Source organism: Momordica charantia (assembly GCF_013281855.1).
Source record: "Momordica charantia cultivar OHB3-1 chromosome 7 unlocalized genomic scaffold, Mcharantia_2.0 BLBB01000007.1, whole genome shotgun sequence".
NCBI lineage: Eukaryota > Viridiplantae > Streptophyta > Magnoliopsida > Cucurbitales > Cucurbitaceae > Momordica > Momordica charantia.
In genome coordinates this window covers 6,902,407-6,920,669 of record NW_028275165.1, presented here as the reverse complement: position 1 = coordinate 6,920,669, position 18,263 = coordinate 6,902,407, and the positions used below count along the sequence as shown (strand labels likewise).

The following is an 18,263-nucleotide window of genomic DNA, read 5'->3' as shown; positions in this document are numbered from 1 at the left end:
ATTGCTTTCTCTATGGTTCTTCTATGTTTTGGTGGTGGTGGAATGTCTGTTGAAATGTCGAAGGTTTAGGTGATGGGAGGTTGAAGAAGACTGTACCTTGGCCGAAGTGGGAGTAACCTCGAGCGTGGTTTAAGGATTGGAGGGTTTTTTACTATCTGTTTATTTTCTCGGGCTCGACATCGGGCGAGGTTGAGCCTGAGGTATATGAAAGAGGCTAAACCTCAAAGTTGAGCCTCGAGGTTGAGCCTATTCCAATTACCTCGAGCTTAACCTCAAGGTTGGGCTTCGAGGTTGAGCATGATTCAATGACCTCAGGCTGAACCTCGCCCGAGAAAATTAACAGAGAGCACAAAAAACCCTGGAATAGCTTTCAATTTTTTGTATATTGTACATTTCTCTTCATATATTTCAGTGTGTACTTTGTTTGATTTAATCTAAGTGTACATGTTTGTTTGTATTTACTTATAGGAAATGGAAATGGTATCGAAGGTCCCTCTTGCGCTGTATGCCACGTCCCAACTGACCTGTCTATCGCACTTAATGAAGACAGTCGAGGCCACTAAAAAGAAACTTAGCCCCCGTCAGATGCGTCTATTTAGGAAGACTGTAGTTGGCCATCTGCTTGATGTGGACCTCGTCTTTAAAGGGCCACTAATCCATAGTTTGCTGCTTAGGGAAGTGAATGAGAGTCACCCGGACACCACTAGCTTAAACTTATTTTGGAGTAAGGTGTCCTTTGGTCGGAGAGAATTCGACATAATTAGCGGACACTAAAATATTCGAGATCCCCCATTAGGAAGAACACCTTTTGCTTAGGGCTTTGTACTTTGATAATAATGTTGACTTGAGCTTGGATGAATTTGAGAAAAAGTACGAAGTTATGCGTTTTGAGGATGATTGAGATGCGGTGAAGGTCTCAATCGTATACTTAGCTGAATTTGTACTTTACGACCAGGAGCGAAGCATGAAGTAAGACAGTAGTCTGCTTGGAACAATAGACGATTGGGAAGTGTGGTGCAACCATGATTGGGGACAGCTATCGTTCGAAAAGACAATAAGAAGCCCGCAGCAGTTTGACAATGGAGACTGCGGCATTTTTTGTGTTAAGTATTTTGAATATGATGTAATAGGGACTCGTTTAGATACATTGAGGCAAAATATGATGTCATACTTTAGGAGGCAATTTGCCTTTCAGCTATGGGGTAATAAGGATGTATGGTGATTGAAAAATACAATGCTATCTTTTGGTGCAATCTATTGACTTAAATAATTTTTTGATGTACTTGCTAATTGGTGCTAGTGGATTGAGTTGGTAAATGGTGAATTTAGTTAAGTGAAGTTATTAATGGAGTTTAGGACTGCATTTTCAATATTAGGATCATCTTAATCTTTATTTCTGAAGAACATTGTATTTTACGGTCGAGGTAGGCTAGTTTATACGCGAGGTTTTTCTAATAACTGAATAAAAAATACGAACCTCGGGCTCCGCCTCGACCGAGGTCATGTCCGAGGATTTTGGCAGCACTAAAAAGAACCAACCTCGGGCTCCACCTCGACCGAGGTCGAGCCCGAGAATTTTGACAGTATGAACCTATTATCAATGCATTCCAAAATGAACCTACAAAATACATGTTTCAGATTCCAGCAAAACCATAATGTCATAAAAATGTAGCACATATTCAAACGAAACAAAATGCAGTACACAAGCATATCAATCTATTCAGTTTCAGTTGTTCGAAGCGGCTGTTTACACGTCTTGCGGTTGTGTCCAACGTTTCCACATCGCCCACATTTGTGTACCTGGCGGACTTCACCAGCTGATGGTATTCTGGTAACTTGGCGACGTCCAACATGAGGAACGAATCTTGGTGGCTTAATCATCGTAGGCACATAGTCATCTGGTAAAATCCAATCTTCCTCATCTCCAAGCGGGTACGCGGGTACACGGGTTTGGCATAAGCTTGTATAAGGGTATCTATTCGGTACCTATCAGAACATAATGTATGCACACTAATGTTACGAAGCACTGCCCTGGAAATGGCGTAAGAGCATGGAATTTCGTAATAGTCAAATTGTTTGCACGTGCAGGTATTGCTATTAAGGTTTACACGTACCTTGGTCGCACCATCATGCACTTCGAATTCGAAATGATCAATAAGCCTGACATGATGATATCGAGCTTGTTCTGCCGCTTCTTTAAGAATATTTTCTGCATATTCGGTGAGAAATGTTCCTCGACTAGACCCAGCGGTCCGCCTATCGTAAAACTATTATTGTAGGAAAGCTCGACAATTTTCAAATAGGGCTGTTATTGGCAAAGCACGAGCATGAATGAGTACCGCATTCATGGACTCGAAGAGATTCGAGGTCATTTGGTTATACCTCATTCTAGGTTGATATGCACGGGCCCACTTGTCGAAGCCGATGTCTTCCAAATATTTGTGTACTCTTGGGAATCCGGCGAGTTGGCCTCAATAGTACCGAAACTTTGATACCTTGAACGTCTTGGCTGCTTTATAGAAAATCTTCCTCATCCCCTCATTTCTAAACTTCTCGGTCAACTTCATTGCTACATGATGCATACAGGTAACGTACGTTGCATCAAGAAACACCGTTGCCACAGAGTTTGTTATAGTTTGATGCCGGTCAGATACAAAAACTAAATCATCTATGTTACCTATACAACTCTTAACTCTTTCCAAAAACTATTTCCACAATTCATCAGACTCCTTATCAACAACCCCAAAAGCTAGAGGGTAAATTTGGTCATTACCATCTACTGAGGAAGTAATAAGTAAGACGCCCCTATACTTCCCGTTCAGATGTGCTCTGTCAATCACTAGTACCTGCCGGATGCAACTTCCAAAACCCCTAATCGAGCATCCTAAGGCCATGAATGTGTACTTGAAGTATGTGTCGTCCTCCAACTTTATCTGAAATACAGTTCCTGCATTCACAGCCTTAAAAGCCGCTTCATACTTATGCAGAGTAGTATATGAATCTTTAGGTGATCCCATCAATAGGCTCAATGCGACTTCTCTTGCCCGCCATGCCTTTTCGTACCAAATATTGACACCATGGTTCTTTCGCATGTTAGTAATAATATCCTTAGGACGGTAACGACGACTGACGTCCTTGAGATTGGTCTTTATTAGCTGGCCGACCACCCAACTACCGGCTTGCTTATGGTCGTGCCTTAGTGTCTCTCGTTCATGAATATGGTCCTTGGAAAACGTAGAGATGAGGAAGGTATCCGAACCTTTAATTTTTCATGCACGCAAGGCCCGTCTACATCCCTCTTCTTTGCATGCAACACTTAACAAACTCCTGGTACCAAGTTTTTTTGGATAGCAAAAACAGCCAATGTAAAGCGCAATTCATCCTTAGACCAAAAATGACTGCCAAGTGCAATGTCATAAACCAAGTCATCGTCACAACCAATCGTATCCATCTGTTCTAAGGATGCATGCACACCCTCGACTGTTGCACAAGGAGCATTCTTACTAACAGACTGTACTTCAACAACAGGTGTTCTTAAGGATGGATCACCATCACACACTGGTTCCTCTGCTTCATTATCATCCTCGCTCTCAATCTCTTGGTAATCATCATCATCGAAATCATCCTCGAGGTCATCCCCAACCATACTGTACTCATGGTCCTCATCATCTCCAACATCATCCCACTACCGAAGTGTTCGTGTTCATCATCACCCGAATTGGATAGGACAACATTGTCCGTCAATGGAGTCATAAATTGTACGGAAGATGGCGGGTGGAAAATACGTATAGGTGAGTGCATATGATTCAGTGGAGTAGGAGAAGGAATATTTTGTTCTACTTGCCATGGAAATGAAGCAAATATTTCAATTTGAGGATATAATGGAACATCATGTGAGTAACTACCACTACCTTGTCTTTCCTTTGGTACAACAGATACATACAAGAGCACTTGAGAGGGATGTGGAGGGCCCATAAGGTAAAAACCAAGGCTAGTATCATCAAATATATAAAAGTTCAGCACTTGGTACTAGAACTCGAATTTGTAGATACATTGTAGAACAATATTGAAAATGTCCGGATTTATTCTATTCATCCGAAATATCGCACTTACGACGTCTCTATATGTTATTCCTTCATCAACATTTAGACCACCCATAACTCCACCTTCGTATACAGTGTCTGCCTCATTCCACTGACCCTCATAGCTTACAAAAAGACGAACCATTATGTTCTGCATTACAGAGCATTGCAAGACAATTAGAGATGAACAATAAAGTTATATATGAACATATACCTCTGGTGGGAACTATATTTTCTCGCCCGAGGTGAGTTAAATCCACAGCCACGCCCGGGGTGAGTTAAATAAAAATTTCATAATGCTAACCTGTGACCTCGGGCGAAAATTCGGTACCCCGCCCGAGGTTCATAAAATACATGATTCTTGGCCAGGAATCAAATAACCCCGCGCGAGAATGATTAAAAAACTAGACTACATAATGCAGGAATGCAAAAATGGGTTTCAAAATAGAAAACAAACGTTCCAAAATAAAATAAAAAAAATAGCTTTTCAGATGTGGACATCAAGCAAGGTTCTTGAGAAAAATGAGAGAGCATCAAAATTAAACAACTACCTCTTCCAAAATGTTGAAACTTTCAAAAAGAATATTCACAATAATTTTTAGATCTTTTAGGGAATGAGAGATTGGATTTGAATCGGAAAGGAATGAGCATTCATTTCAAATCAAAATTTAAAGATTCCACTATTATTCAAGATTCTTTTTGGGATATCATCTCAATTTGGGAGCTCTTCGCAGAATGCTAGAACCATGCAAGGGAAGAATGACCCACCAGTAATATGGTAGAGGGGTCAAAAATGGCAAATCTTTGCTATGAAAAATGAATGCTACTACAAGGTTGAGAAATTGGCTAAAATATTGCGTGTAATTGAGGGGTCTTTTATTGCAAAGTTAAAAAAAATTGCAATAACGATATGGAACCATGAGGCTATTGAATTGGTTGTTGCTATGAGGAAAGCCTGCTCATCGTTTGACAAAAAATATATATATATATATTTGGGTACATCTCAGTTTTAAATTGAATTCTAAATTTTATTTGAGGTTAAAATTTGGATGGATTATTTTCCAAGTTAAATTCAAATTTTCTCCAGACCACGAAGTGCTTTGATTTTGATAGAGCTCTTTGTCCAAATCAAACGAGGATGAAGATTTAATGCATCCATAATCGTAAAATACTATTCCAAATTTAACCCAAATCATGAAGGAAATTTTTGGCATAATATTTGTATCCAAATTAAATAAGGATGACCTCTTTCAAATTTTAAATATCAAACTTCATCAATATATTCTACTCTAAAATTTAAATTACAAGTAGAAATTTGGTCCAGAATAAGAATTGTCCCAATATTGGGAAATTTGGATTTTTGACCCCTTTTAATAACCACTCTGGATTTTTGACCCCCTTTTGATTTTTACTTATTCATGACCCCTCCACCTCTGTTTTCTGACCCTCCCCTTATTTTACCATGTAAATTGACTAAATTGCCCTCATTTCATAATAAATGCATTTATGATATAATAAATTTCCCACCAACCCACCAACCACCAACTTAACAATTTTCACTTTGTTTTTTCAACTCCAAATCACCACACACACGCAAGTCACGTTTTTTTTTTCCAATACTCAAGATTTTCTCCACGTGATTGTTGGCCCACATTATCCAATCAATCGGTCCCCACATAATCCGTTATCTCGAATCAATTTTTTTCACAATATAGGTATGTCCATTTCATCATTTTAGAATATTGTACTTCTTCAAACTTGTAATGATACAAAATTTTATCATTTTTCTAGAAAAAAACGTTATTTTACAGAAAACATAAATGAAGTTTAGAATTTATGTTGGACCGGGATTGGTACCGGGATGGAATTTAGAACCGGGTTTGAGACCGAGATAGAAGGTAAACTCAAGCCCGGTCATTCATGTCTAGATACGACCGGGACCGGGACCGAGATGGGGATAAAATTGGGTAGACCGGGATAGGGTTGGGACCGAGACAGGGATTGGGACCGGGATAGGGATTGGGACCGGGACCGGGACCGGGATAGGGATTGTGACCGGGATAGGGACTGGGACCGGGACCGGGATAGGGACCGAGACCATGCAATATAAATCTTGAATTTTTCTTGTTTGTTTGTAAGTTTATTGATTTGTATTTAATTATAGTGTTTTGGTCTATTTGCAGGATGCCTTGTGTTTTTATATCATTCGGTGGAGAATGGAAAGATATTGAAAAGGATTACGTTGGTGGTCGTACAAGAGGATTGACTGTGGATAGTAAAATCACCTATGCTGAATTTCTAGGACATGTATGTAGGCTGAGTAGTATAAATCCATTACAGGAAGATATCATAATTAGACGTGTATATAATTTTAAGGTGAAAGTTTGTGTAATGGAAATAACTAACGACGATGACCTGACTTTCTTCTTGACTGGTGAAGATGTCTCTGAATTGCCGCTATACATATCTACCGTGCCAAAGAAGGTATATCAGAATGAACCGTACATGCCTTCTTTCCCATATTATTTAGGCCAACACGTGTCCAATGTTCCTATTCCCTCAGCTTGTGCCCCCCCATTTGCAAGACCCTTATTTCCGAGACCCTCATTTTCAAGTCCGTAAGTTTCGTCCTCGTCGTCGCACCCCTCTTCTTCCCACCCTCCACCCCCTACTTTGGTCATATTGGTCATGATATAGCATCTCTCACGCCGTTAGGGTCAGATGTTGTTCCTTGTAATTTGGGAGATGATAGGGGATATGATTGGGATGTGCCTGCATTGTGGAATGGAAGTGAAAATTTGGATGAAGATAGTGATGAATCATATCGTCCAATGACCGACATGGAAGAAGGAGACGACGAAGGGGAATATGGAAATGAGCACGCCAGTGATCGACTTGATGTGCAACATGAGCATGAAGAGGTAAGAATTCATGATACAATGGCTGAATATCCTGTAGATGCCGTCCATGAAACGGCAAGCAATAGACTCACCGGTCAGTCAGAAGCTGATAGATTGCAAGCCATGGTCCAATCGGCTGGGACCAATGATGTTGAGGAGGGTGCCGTATTCGACTCGAAGAAGGAACTAGTTATGAAAATGCATTTACTTGCATTGCGGAAGAACTTTCAGTTTCGAGTGAAGAAGTCTACGTCGGAACTATACTTGCTGCGATGCATCGATCCTACTTGCACGTGGCGACTTAGAGCCACTAAGATTAGAGATTGCAACCTGTTTAAGATAAAGAAATATATCGCAGTCCACTCTAAGTGCAATGGTGCCGTTATGAAACAGGATCATCGTCAGGCGAAGAGTTGGGTGGTCGGTCATCTAGTACAATCAAAGTTTACTGATGTTTCTCGCACGTACAGGCCGAAGGACATCATCCAAGATATTCGTGAGGAGTACGGTGTAAATATGAGTTACGACAAGGCCTGGCGTTCGAGCGAAGAAGCACTCCGACTTATCAGAGGGGATCCAGCTTCATCGTACGAGCTACTACCCGCTTATGGGGAAGCTGTGAAAATCATGAACCCAGGTACTATATTTGAATTGGAGTTAGATGATAGCAAGTACTTCAAATATGTGTTCATGGCCATGGGTCAATCAATTAGAGGTTTTATGTGTTGCATTCGACCAGTTTTGGTTATTGACGGGGCACACCTTAAAGGGAAGTACGGAGGTGTATTACTATCTGCTTCTGCTGTTGATGCGAATAACCAAATATACCCAGTTGCGTTTGCAATAGTCGGGAGTGAGAGCGTCGCATCATGGGTATGGTTTATGACTCAATTGAAGAGTGTTGTCGACACCGTTCAGAATTTGGTCTTCATTTCTGATCGACATGCCAGCATTTGTAAAGCGATTGATGGGGTATTTCCTACTGCATTTCATTGCTTTTGTATACATCATCTAAAGATGAACTTGCTGGCCAAATTTAAAACGCCCGCGCTGGAGGCATTATTTTTTAAGGCTGCGAAGGCATTTCGCGAGTCATATTTCAATGAGAACTGGGTCCAACTGTGCGCACACCCAGGAGTTAGGGAATATCTGGAAGCTATAGGAAAGGAACGATGGGCTCGCTGCTTTCAGACGAAACTAAGATACTCACAAATGACCACTAATATTGCAGAGTCCGTTAATGCCCTTTTCAGGCATGCACATAAGTTGCCAGTCACCGCATTACTTGATCATATCAGAGGTGTGTTGCAGAGGTGGTTCTACGAACGTCGGACGCTTGCTTCTTCACGTCAGAGTACGTTGTCTGACTACGCAGAGGAAATGATTACCGAAGCTTCGGATAATGCACGGAGACACATTGTTATGAACATCGACCAGTTTAATTTTGAGGTACGCGACGGGAACCTCAATGGGGACGTTGACTTGCAATCGCAGACGTGTACTTGTCGGGAGTTCGATTATTTTAAAGTCCCGTGCTCCCATGCTATTGCTGCAGCCAATTCTCGTAGCATAAATCCGTACACACTATGCGATGAGGCGTACACAGTCAACAGTTGGATGTTGGCATATGCAGAACCAATATTTCCAGTGGGTTCATCCTCAACATGGAAGAGTTCTCCGGGGTTTGTAAATATCGAGGTTCAACCACCGAAGAAGGTCATTAGGGTTGGACGGCGATAGACGGTGAGGATTCCTTCCACAGGCGAGGTCCGTCCACCGCGCAAGTGCAGTCGATGTGGTACATCGGGACACAATCGTAAAACTTGTCGCGAACCACTAAATACTGTGTAGCAATATTATGGATAATTACGTTGTAATATGTAGACATTTATGTACCTCAAAAAAAATTTATTACAAGGACTAATACATTGTATTTTGGTAGATGTGAATAGGTAGCTTCTACCGCAAGTAAGAATCCATGCACATGCATGAACAATAGGTTGTTGTTATTTCATATATGATTACAACTTGTTTTATGTAATGTTACCGTTCATCAGTGACTACAGCTAAAAAAAGGTATGCTAAAACAAATTAGGATAAGTCATATTTAGGTCGGTGGAAAAAAAATTCATACAAAGAATAATTACAACTGAAAAAAGGGTCTGCGAGCCCACATTTGTACAGCATATTGACGACGAAATAAAGAAATGTTACTTTGAGTCAAAGTGTCCATCTTTGACCCAGTTACATCGTACTCGAAAAATCTAATACAAAATATGTCGCAATCTGTGAACCCGGCTTGTTGAGGTACAGTACATCTTCGGACCCTCATGGCACCGTGGGTAGGTTAGGCCGAAGTGCGAGCATTCCGCTCCAATGAAGAATCGCCGGGATTATCGTGCAGATTGGCTTGAACGCCTTCTCGAGATCCTCCAGTGGGGTGATCGCTTGCAGTGAGTCCCATACGGTTAAATCACCCTCCACAAGATCAATCCCGATCATGACCCAGTGGTTGCCGCCAATATTCATTGGCGTGTACACGATATCGACCTCGCTCCATGGGGTATCGTAGTCCGATTGTCGTCCAAGCACGTACCGAAAGATGGTACGCTCTTGCCTCCAATCATACGTACATTTCGACGGCAGGACACCCGGCTTCATGGCAGCATATGGCCCGTCTGTTCGTCGTAGCAAGTTCTGCAAAGAGAAAAACCCCCACAAACGTCATTCACGTATCGAAGTAATATCGTTCGTTACATACATGGGTGAAAGGTAAGCCGAACTTACGGATAGAAGTACGTCGCCTATTGCGAATCGCACACGCAATAGATGTTTACACTTCTCAACCTTCCTCGCCGTTAGCATCATGAGCGAGTCGATATACTGCATGTGACATTATAAAAAGTATAAGTCTATAATTAAAAACGACTTTGCTGCTTCTACACTTCACTAACCTCGTCGTCGAGTTGAAACTGAGGATCCAGGAGCAGTCCAAACCAACTCTTATATTTTATCCCGACGGACGTTGAACGGGAATTGCTGTCGGTTGATGGGTCGTCCATCCATTTCTGGAACCCCTCGTCCAGGAGTGGTGGGATGGGGCATGTAGGGTCGTATGATTGAACTTTGATACCACGTTGGCCGGTGGGCGTGTATATGGCCCGCAACTTCCACAGATATTTCCTCTTCCGAAGACCCTGGCCAAGTGGGCCTTCAATAAATTCAGGTTCAACCTGAAACAAGTATAAAGGAAGTTCAATATAACACTTAATGACGTTGGAGTTTGGGTTCGACGTTGGAGTTACCTTAACGACGACCAGCTGTGGAGTTCCTCCATGTGATAAGGGTAGGGGTAGACTTTCTGTCCTATCCATTTGCTTTCTCGGTGGCCCTGCGGGTTGCGGTGTCGGTACGTTAACCATCCGCCCCTTACTTGCCTCCCTGTCACGCGCACCCACCTAGAGTAATATCCTAAAAATGAATGAACATTTGCTTTAAGTAAATAAAGGTAGGTTAACGTAAGCCAGTTAGTATCGTTACAGAAATACCTCAATTACGTCGATCGGACCAGGGTGGCCAACTGAGAACTCCTGGGTAGCTCCAACAATGGTAGGAGTGTGATCCATCTCCACGTCAGGCTCGCTGCTTTCGGCGGGTTCTTCACAATTTTTCGGATCCTCGTCCATCTTCTGCTCCTCCCCTGCCTTCAGCTCCTCCTCTGTCTTCGGATCCTCATCCATGTCTGTATCCTCCTCATTACGCCCACTCGGATCATGTCCGCCCGAAGAGCCATCCTGATCCGCCCACCGACCCTTCTTTCAGATTTATTATGGCCCTTCGACATAACCTACGTAATAAAAATTATAAACATACGGATGTGAACAAGAAATTCAGATAATATAATAACCCTTACCTTTGTTAGCCTCTTCATATACTTATTTATGTCCTTTAGGTCAGTCGTCATGCTCGTCAGTGTTGTCTCAATGGCCGTCACTCTGTCGCCGAGCCTCCGCAGTTCCCGACTCCACTTATGCTTCGACTTCTTCTTCTTCTTCTTCTTCGTCCCTTTCTGTGGCAACAATTGATCTTGTCCTCCATCGTTTCCTATAATATCTTCTGTTGCATGATCAACCACTGGGGAAGCATCCTCACCAATAATATCTTCTGCTACATCATCGAGCTCAACTGGATCCCCAACCTCACCAGTAACGGGAGACTTCTGAGCGGTGGAAGTAGAAGCCAGTGGTTCTGTAGCAAGTTCTGTGGGTGCAGGAGGTCCGACAGGGGCCACCGGTGGATGCATAACGCGAGCCATGTGCTGTCGTTCGACATCAGTCGACGGCAAACGAACTACAACCTTCGACTGTATAACACAAATAGTTAGGTCAATTTTAATATTAAATACTAAAAACAATAAGAAAATTTTGGGACTTACCTTGGGATTCTCGAAGACCTATCGCTCCAAAACATTAAAAGCACGCGAATAGGTGCAGGACCATCTAAGTAGACGAGGAATAGCATCGTCATTTAGCCTCAATGCTACTCGAGTCGACAAGGTTGATATTGTCTCGTATGCCCAAACCTGCAGTCACGTCAAGTTAGACCCTACAGTATTTCACAGGTACATAACTACATAATAAATTACATTTAAATTTCACTTACCTGAAAAGCGTATGGAAACCCATACAAGCTATACGTCTCAACATGGCTGGAGTCCATAGCGACCTTCTGTTTGTACGCCTCAACCTTTTCCTTTAGAGCGTTCTTCAAGCTCCAGAGAGTCCTTTCAAAGATCATTGAACTCCAGTCATAATTACAGAAAACTTCCCACTGATCCACAATCCCAAGGAGGCTCGTGTCCATTTTCTGCTTCCTTTCCTTGCCCATCATGGCAAGCTCTATGAAGTACACTATAGCAACCTTCACAGTGTCCTTGTCATTTTCGAATGTGTGTTCTAAAAAAATTTTCTCCAACTCCGAACACTTCACACTCGCCTTGTCTTCAAAATACAGAATCCTAAGTCTTCGGTTACGAACATCCTCATCTACCATATTCATGGTGTGTCTAAGACCGGTTATTAGGTCGAACTCCCGCTTCCCAAAAGAGACCCTATTCCCGAATAGGTTAAAACTAATGAGGTCCTCTCTAGGTTCCTCCACCTCTCTAAGCAACAGGTGATGGAGCAACGGACCGTTAAATACAACGTTCATCCCTAAAATCGGACCAAAACATGTTTGACTAAACATGTCTAACTGAGAGGGAGTTAACCTAGCCTTAAGACGAGAAGAGGTTTTCCCTACGTGAGCGAGGTTTGACAGCGCGGCCGGAAACCAGTCGTCTCGGTTGATCTTAAGTGTCATACTCATGTCTCCTGTAACAAAACAAAACAAAATTGATTAAATATGTTGTCGATTCCATATCGGGCTTCTTCTAACTTAGAAACGGACCGGGTTGAAGCCTGGGATGGAATCCAGAAAGGAAATCCCAGAAGGATGGACTTTCTGGATTCCATCTCGGGCCTCATCCCGGTTCGAAATGGACCGGGATGAGTCCCAAGATGGAATCCATAAAGGAAATCCCAGAAGGATGGACTTTCTGGATTCCATCTTGGGACTCATCTCGGTTCGAATCGGACCGGGATGAGGCCCGAGATGGAATCGAGAAAGGAAATCCCAGAAGGATGGACTTTCTGGATTTCATCTTGGGACTCATCTCGGTTCGAATCGGACCGGGATGAGGCCCGAGATGGAATCCAGAAACTGCATCCCACAAGGATGGACTTTCTGGAATCCATCTCGGGCCCCATCCCGATCCATTTCAAACCGGGATGAGTCCCAAGATGGAATTCAGAAAGACTTTCTGGATACCATCTCGGTCTTGTCTCGGTCCATTTCGAACCGATATGAGTCCCGAGATGGAACCCAGAAAGTCTATTCCAGATGGATGACCTTTCTGGATTCCATCTCAGCCATCATCCCGATTCGAAACGGACCGAGACGAGAATAGCGATTGTCAGCAAAAAAAAAGGGTTAGGGTTTCATCTCGGTCCTAAACCCACCGGGCTTAAAGCCGAGATGGAACCCTTCAACAAAAAAAAAATTAATGGAAGCAACACAAGAACCTTGGCTACTTCAGATAGAGCCGAAGGTTGAAATCTTTCACACCCACGCAAAGAACGAAGGAAAAAAAGTAGAAAATCATTCACACCAAGATCGCAAGTTCGAAAGAAAAATTACCTCGATTAGGGAAGGGGGAAAGCTCTGATAGAGACGAAGCGAGGGAGACGAGAAGAGAAACGACGAAGATGAAGCGCGAAGTGAGGGAGATAGCGAGATGAAGACTGGGATGGACAACGAGATAGTCAATGAGGGAGGGGAAGGACCGAGACAGGGAGGGAAAGGAGACGAGGGCTGGGTTTGATTTCTTTTTTTAAATTGAGGGTAACTTGGTAATTTTACCAAGCAAAATAAGGGGAAAGGTCAGAAAACTGAAGTAGAGGGGTCATGAATAAGTAAATATCAAAAGGGGTCAAAAATCCAAAATGATTATTGGAAGGGGTCAAAAATCCCAATTTCCCCCAATATTGGCACAAAAGTCAAAAAAATCAAAATTTTGTGGCCAAAATTATTATTTTGATTATTTGTCAAAAAAAAATCAAAATCAAAATTCGGTGTCAATACTAATATGTACATTAAATCAAATTTATGAAACATATTTCATTTTTTTTGTCAAATGTCACATATTACTTTTTCGAGATCTACACCCAAATATACATGTATTCGAAAAGGGGGCATTTGTTAAAAGGAGAAATTTCGTCTAATTACTAAATGCCACGTCACAAAATCAAACTTACATTTAGGACCAATGGTAAAGTTACATGCGTCCTAAATTAATTTTAAAATCAACTAATCAAATTATGTCACGTGTCTTTCTTATGGTGGTCCGATGAAATCAACTAATTTGCTCAAAACCCATGAAGAGACTGAGCCCAAGCCCATGGCTCATATAAGACCCATCAAAGCTCTATAAATAGAGGGGTCACATCTCATTTTGGTCGGTCGGAAGAAGCTAGAAGAATTGGAGATTCAGAGCACTCAGAATTGTCTACAATAATTCAGAGTCAAGGGAAGCATCCAAAGCTAACAAGCCTTGAAGAGTACGAGACATCAAGAACATTAGATCTTCTCTCCCAAGCAACAATACTTGAAGATTCCATCAAACTGCAAAGTCTTCATCAAATTGATTGAAGAACATCAACAAGCTACCAAGCTGAAGCACTTCACAATCTGCAAAACCGAAGAACTTCGCAAGCTACAAAGCAAAAGAACTTCATAAGCCACGAAGCCAAAGAACTTCAACAAGTCGCAAAGCCGAAGAACGTTACATGTGCAAAGCCGAAGAACTTCAACAAAGTACAAAGCCAAAGAACTTCACAAGCACAAAACCAACACTTCACAAAGTCTTCATCAAACTACAAGCCAAATAACTTTATAAACAAGTCGAATTCTTCAACAAGCTCAAAGTCGAAGACTTCAAAGATCCTTTGACAGGCAAGAAGCATAAGACATTTTTAATATTTATTGATAAATAAGGACACTTGCTGTAAATTCTCGAATCATTAAGCCATAACAAATTGGCCTCATAACAATGAGCGCCGGAAGCAAGCTTGTTAGCAGCTTTGTTGGCCCCTCTTCGTACATGCAAGAGAGAATTTTTGAAAAATGGAGGATATCCTCTGCCCAGGTACCAACTTTACCGAGGATCTCATATTCCCCTTTGATTAATTAGCTCAATTGCTTGAAGAGAATCTAATTCAATTCGAATGGAAGGCATGTTCAAACCATCGGCAAGCCTCAGACATTCAAGAATTGCCAACAATTCCACAATTAAAGGTTGTAGTACACTCCTGTATTGTTTGACATTGCAGCAAGTATTTGGCCTTCCTCATTTCTGCAAATCACCCCTATTCCAAAGTGAAGCCGAGAAACGGACCGCTGCGCAACGACTAGGCCGAGGGGGATTCCAGACAATTTCTTCGCCTCGGATATGATTGCTGTGACGAGCAGAGCCATCAATCCTCCGAATAGAGGTGTTAGCCTCGATATCTTTCATATGTCCAGAATTGCGTTCGTATCATGCCAGCAGATTGCCCACAAGCTAACACACGCCACTTCAAGCTCTTTTGTAGATAAAACATCCATCAACAACAAAAGCCGATCTTGAATAGATACAAGGAGGAGTCTCCTTACTCTTTAAAGTGGTAAATAATGTGTTTGGAAAAATCCAATGAGATGTCGTCTCCCCCAGTGTCTCGCTTTCTCCTGAAACTCTTAACCACAAAAGTCCAATGCCTTACAGCTTCACTTGTAGATTTTAAAAATATATATAATTTATGTACCCTTAAAGCAAAAACCCTTGCATTTTAGGTTTTTTTTTTTCGCCTTCGACAGTAGAAAGTTCCGAAGGAATTTCTTACCGCAAACGCAAAACACTAGCTTTTTTTTTTTGCTTATTACCTATATATTTTCTATTATTTTTATTTTATTTTACATGCATAGGAATTCAAGTCCATCGTCTCGAGAATATATGTTTTAATCAATTGAACTTGCTCAAGCTTAGAGTTGGGTGTGCTTCACAAAACAAAGCTTTTTTTGTTCGTGCCTAGGTCTTAGATGACTTTTTCGCTTTGGTACACCTCTAGCTTTAAAAAAACGCTAGTTTTAACCCGTTGAGTTATGTTGGTATCTGTAATAATTATTTTGCCAAAAAATTATTATGAGTAAGTTTTTTTAAATACAATAAACAATTCTTAATTATAATTACATTATTTATCAAGATTTTTTTTTTGTTCTTGAGTAAGTATCAAGCTTTTTTCTTAATTTTTTTCTTTTCAAATCTAAGAGAAGACGACAGAAAAATTAGTTATCAAAGACATTTCTATTTTTCTTGATAAATAAAATAAATAAATAAAAAATAGTAACCAAACCTATTTCTTTTTTAGAAAAAATAAACAAAAAAACAAGAAACGTAAAATAAAAAATACAGAACCGGAATATTATCAAATAAGTCCTTAAAACTAAGATTTGAAGAGAGAGAAAAAAAACTCTTTATCTCAATGAGTTTAACCTTTTGTTTGGCGTCAACAAAGTTTAAAAAATGATTTTAAATTTCGTGATTTGAAATCCGAGAAACGATTTTAAAACTTTTATTTTGTTTGATATTTGTTTGGATGTTTGCTAGAAAGGAAAAGAAAATAAAAATGCTACTGACTTAGGCTTTTAAGCTAAATTTTTTAATTAGAAACTAAAATATGACAAGGTTAAATAGGTAATTTAATTCTATGAAATCCAATGGAACCATTTTTATCCATAAAATTTTTAAGTATTTCAAATCACTCAAAGTGATGAGGTACCACCAAACAATGGAAATTTAGAAATCCCTCAAAATCTAAGGTACTAAACACAGCATGCTAACTTTATTTTTTTTCCAATTTCCATCAGAGGTACCTTTTTATAAGTAGATTAACAATTTCTTCTAAACAAACCAATCAAACATATAAAAAGAACACCAAAACTCAATATAATAGATGTGTCAAAATCCAGCTAAAGATTAACCAAACCTGACTAGAACAATTAGTACCAAAAAAAAAAGAGAGAAAAATCTGATGAACTACAATATTATACTCGTAGCAATCACAAATCTTGAGAAACTAATAAAATTCATGTAATTAAAGATATTAGTTTCACTATTTCTTGAAGTTTATAATTGATTAAAAAAAATCAATGCTTTAGATCAAAATTGTAGATACAAAAGTAAACATGATATTTTTCCTTCAAAATGGATTAAAATGTGTAAACAAAATAATAAAAGAAAATGTTTAGTTTGCTTTAGAGGAACATATCGAAGCCAATAAAACTATTCAATTTTGCAGTTCAGTTCGGTTTCATAATGTTTTGAAAATGGAAATATTTTGTTCAATTTGGATTTAAGGTTTAGAAAACGAACCGAACCAGTATACCTATTTCATAGGTATAGAGACAGTTCTTGGGCTAGTAACAAGTGTTCAACACTACTTTATTTCAAATTTTATTTTTAATTTAGGTTTAGTAAGGATTTTTTTTTTAAATAATGTATTTTTAAAAATAAATGACATAGTTTCAAAGCGACTTCCCTGTATTGTGAGCTGGAGCCTCATGGGTCAAAGCATGCAATGCTGCGATTTCCCTCCCCATTATCATGTTTTTTTCAAAACTTTTTCTTTTACTTTTAAGAATTTTTTTAAAAATTATTTGATTTGTATGTTTTTATTACGTATAGTGATATTTTTTTCTATAAATTGGACTGATATATTTTTACTTTTATATATATTATTTTATTATTATGGATGTGGATGTATACCTATGGATCTATATTTTCACTTATGTATTCAAAATAGTCAAAATACTAATAAAATAAATAATGTTTTGGTTTGTAAAATTAAAAAAACTAACATAGATATAAATATATTATAAAATGTTTTAAGAAAATCGCATATGTGCAATCACATTGCACATGCTATAAATTGGACTGTTTTTTTCTATAAAATATATTTTTGTTGTTAGGTGTGTATATATGCATGTGGATCAACAAAAATACTAATAATTAAATAATTTTTTATTTTGTAAAATATAAATATTTTTAAAAAACACGTATGTTGTGAGTAATGGCTGGAAATTGGACCTATTTTTGTCAATAGGTTGGATGTCTAATTTAATTTTATAATTTTTTATTTAAATTACATTCATTTTGTTATTCTTGTTTTATTATTACTTTAAAATCTATATTATTTTTATAATTTGTTTCTAAAATTACACTATTATCAAAATTATCCCCTCAAGTGACACTACCACCTTAGTTTGTATTTTTTATTTAGGTTTTTTCTTATCCTCTTATTTTAAATTTCTACTTTAACTTAGGGTTTCCGTTGTAAAGGCCCACACCACACGCACAGCTACAACCCCGACAATTCATAGACTTATATTTTCCATCGATACGATACCTTCGTTCTCAAGTCGTTCAAAACTTCCCCAACCCGTGCCATCAAATCCTCACTAAGAAGCCACCAAACCAAGCAAATTAAACTGTCAGTTTGCAGTACAATTCAGTTCGACGTGGTTTGAACTTCATTAGCAATTCAGTTTTGTTCCTAATTTAATATTGAAAAGTAAGAAATTCGATATTGATTCAACTCTAAAATCGACCCAAACCGAAATGTGAGTTATCCCGACATTTTGATACTAA

General features: G+C 39.6%; 2 protein-coding genes across 2 annotated transcripts; both read right to left on the bottom strand.

Moving 5' to 3' along the window:
- Positions 1-8,963: 8,963 nt before the first annotated feature.
- Positions 8,964-10,759, bottom strand: LOC148210231 (uncharacterized). Its single transcript, XM_088126749.1, has 5 exons — positions 10,531-10,759; positions 10,288-10,453; positions 9,937-10,215; positions 9,770-9,865; positions 8,964-9,679 (listed from the first exon to the last, which is right to left on the bottom strand). The coding sequence occupies exons 2-5, from the start codon at positions 10,402-10,404 to the stop codon at positions 9,311-9,313; spliced, it is 861 nt and encodes a 286-aa protein (XP_087982875.1). The 5' UTR covers positions 10,405-10,453; positions 10,531-10,759; the 3' UTR covers positions 8,964-9,310.
- A 140-nt stretch (positions 10,760-10,899) lies between these two features.
- Positions 10,900-12,458, bottom strand: LOC148210230 (uncharacterized). The gene is made up of 3 exons (XM_088126729.1): positions 11,645-12,458; positions 11,418-11,564; positions 10,900-11,345 (listed from the first exon to the last, which is right to left on the bottom strand). The coding sequence occupies exons 1-2, from the start codon at positions 12,347-12,349 to the stop codon at positions 11,436-11,438; spliced, it is 834 nt and encodes a 277-aa protein (XP_087982855.1). The 5' UTR covers positions 12,350-12,458; the 3' UTR covers positions 10,900-11,345; positions 11,418-11,435.
- Positions 12,459-18,263: the final 5,805 nt, after the last annotated feature.